Below are 2,502 nucleotides of genomic sequence, written 5' to 3' on the forward strand. Positions count from 1 at the left end.
TGAATTTAAATCAGTGCATGAGAGAAGCTGCAGGAAAACGATTAAAGGAAATAAAGGATTTTACTAATTGCAGACCCACAGCTGACCTAAGTAAATAATTTATGTCCCTTCCAGCAACCCTAACATTTCAGTGTAAGGCCGGTCATGTGTCTGCAACATTTATGAAGCAAGAAGAATGTAATCTCTGAAATCTGAAGAATTCCAGATGACTCACTGAAACCAGTTGCAAAATGAGCCAGGAAAATCTTTCTAACTGCAAATTAACTTCAAGCAAAATTTCAAGCCATGAAAACCAGGACATTCGGCAAGAGAGCTGCGGCAGGCAGTTGATGAGGCCTTGAGAGGTTAGAATTGGTAGGAGAAAAGGTGATTTTGAGAAAGTTGGATTCAGAAATGTCTCTGGCAGGGTTCATGAGGCAGCTAAGAGGACATGCGCTGGAACCAGTTCCTCCGGCTCCAGTCCCAGCTCTGCCTCACTCCTTGCGTGATTTGGGGCGCAGGCCCGGAGCCTGAGTGAAGGTAGGAAGAACTGCTAGGATCATCATGAGGTTAAGCGCCTGCACGTTTGCAAAACATTTGGAACGGTGCTTGCAGAGAGGCAGAGAGCACCGTGGAAGCATTTGTTAAACGAAAACTGTGAGAAGTGCTCATGGATCCAGAACACCTCCGGAGTTTCTACTTGGTAGGTTTTTCAAACTCGGGGGAGAGAATTCAGTGAAATAAAACAATCTTTTCTCTTTCCTCCTTACTCCGCACCTGCACCTCCTATCATCAGAGTGCTATATTTTCTTGCTACATTAAAAACACTTCTTTTTATTTAAAAAGCCCTTTAGGAAGCAAGAACAGTGTTTCTTCGTTATTTTGTTGAAAGTAATTTCACCACATCCCTCAGTGCGCATTTATGGCTATTTTTCCACTTATATTTGCTCTCCATGTTTGCTTCTGTGTGAGAACATGAAAAATGAATATATGAAAGAATAAAATGCACAATAGAGCTGCTATTATTGTCATGATCCCGGCACTTCAACCGGGCATGGTGGTGCATGCCTGTAATCCCAGCACTTGGGAGGCTGAGTCAGGAGGATTGTTGCGAGTTCAAGACCAGCCTGGGCTACAAAGTGTGTTGAAGGCCAGCCTGAACTGCATAGCGAGACCCTCTCTCAAAAAGACAAAAAAACCCAAAGAAAACAAAATCCTGGTACTTCAGTGGAATAAAAATATAAAGAATTCCAATGGGACGTGTTAGCTACCATAACCAAGGTCACAATGGGTCAGAACCCTCAGTGACCCACACTCACACCCTTTTCAGAAGCCAGTTTTGTCCTAATGTGTCTCAACTCACCACGTTTTTGGGGAAAAGTTCTGTGGGCTCCTCAAATCCAAGAAACCTATAGTTCAAAGCGTTGCCAGCAGCCCAGGGTTCTTTGTTCCACTCTGATGGAAACCAGGAACTGGCCAAGTGCAGTTCTGCGGCCGATCGCTGCCTGCCGGCCGCTCCTCGCTGGTCTCCGGAGCTCGTCAGGGCCACCAGCTCTTACCGTTTATTGTTCCGTGCGCACTTCTCAGGAGGAAAATCCCAGGCCGACTTACAGGATTTTTGGAGCCCACACTGCCTGAGAAATAACTCCAGGGCGAGCCCGGGCACACAGGGGCCGGACCACAGGACAGCGCTCCCCCAGACTCAGTCAAGTGGCTGGGGGCTGCGGCTTCAGTGCTGGCTACAGTCCGTGTCAGCGAGGGGCAGGGCAGAAGCCAGGGAGGCTCCTGAAAGTTTGCTATGAACGTGTGGCACGAAAATCAGGCTCCCTGACCCCCCTTCCTGATCTTAGCCACTCCAGGTGCAGGCGGCGGATCCTCCTCAGGGGCGGAGCCGGGCGGCTGCGCTCGCGTTGGAGTGGTCAGTGGCCGCCCCCCAGCCAAGGCCACTGAGCGACGGCCTGGAGGACGCTTAAGTAAGTTGTCCCAGCCCACTGGGGGTGCGGGAAGGCAGCCGGAGGTGAAGAGGAGGGCTGCGACCTCCGCCGGCCAAGTCACGGGCCCCTCCGGCCGGCCCCCGCGCTTCCAGCCCGACCCCAAACTACCCCAAGAGAGTCGGAAGCATAAACCCCTTTGTGTTTATCCCACCGCTTCCTGGGGCTTCCAGGGACTGCTGTGTAACTTGTTCCAACTAGTTTTGTCGTGTTTGTTGAGACAGGGTCTCGCTATGCAGTTCCGGCTGGCCTCGAACTCACTATGTAGCCCAGGCTGGCCTGAACTCGTGGCCATCCTCCTGCCTCAGCCTCCCAAGGGCTGGGGTTACAGGCGTGCGCCCGGGGAAGATGGAGACAAGCCTTTGGAGCGAGGAAGCCCGACGAGGGGGGACTTCGGCTCGTGTGGTTGCGGTTACACCGGCGTTCGCTTCCCTGAGGCCCCACGCGGGGCTCACCCCGCCCCCGCGGAAGCCCTGCGCGCGCCCCCGCGTCCGCGACGCCCGAGCTGAAGCCCAGGCCCGCTCGGGACCCG

The 2,502-nt window shown here is 52.9% G+C and overlaps 1 protein-coding gene across 1 annotated transcript in view; it reads left to right on the forward strand.

Annotated features, from left to right (window-relative positions):
• The first annotated feature begins 1,619 nt into the window (after positions 1 to 1,619).
• The window catches only part of Ano6 (anoctamin 6), a 190,321-nt gene continuing 189,438 nt past the window's right edge, over positions 1,620 to 2,502 (forward strand). The window contains exons 1-2 of the mRNA XM_005406593.2: positions 1,620 to 1,723; positions 1,830 to 1,952. Coding sequence (XP_005406650.1) covers position 1,952 — 1 coding nt within the window. The 5' untranslated portion in view covers positions 1,620 to 1,723; positions 1,830 to 1,951. The remainder of the gene's footprint in view (positions 1,724 to 1,829; positions 1,953 to 2,502) is intronic.

The sequence above is a fragment of the Chinchilla lanigera genome, unplaced genomic scaffold (assembly GCF_000276665.1).
Source record: "Chinchilla lanigera isolate Chin_1 unplaced genomic scaffold, ChiLan1.0 scaffold00099, whole genome shotgun sequence".
NCBI lineage: Eukaryota > Metazoa > Chordata > Mammalia > Rodentia > Chinchillidae > Chinchilla > Chinchilla lanigera.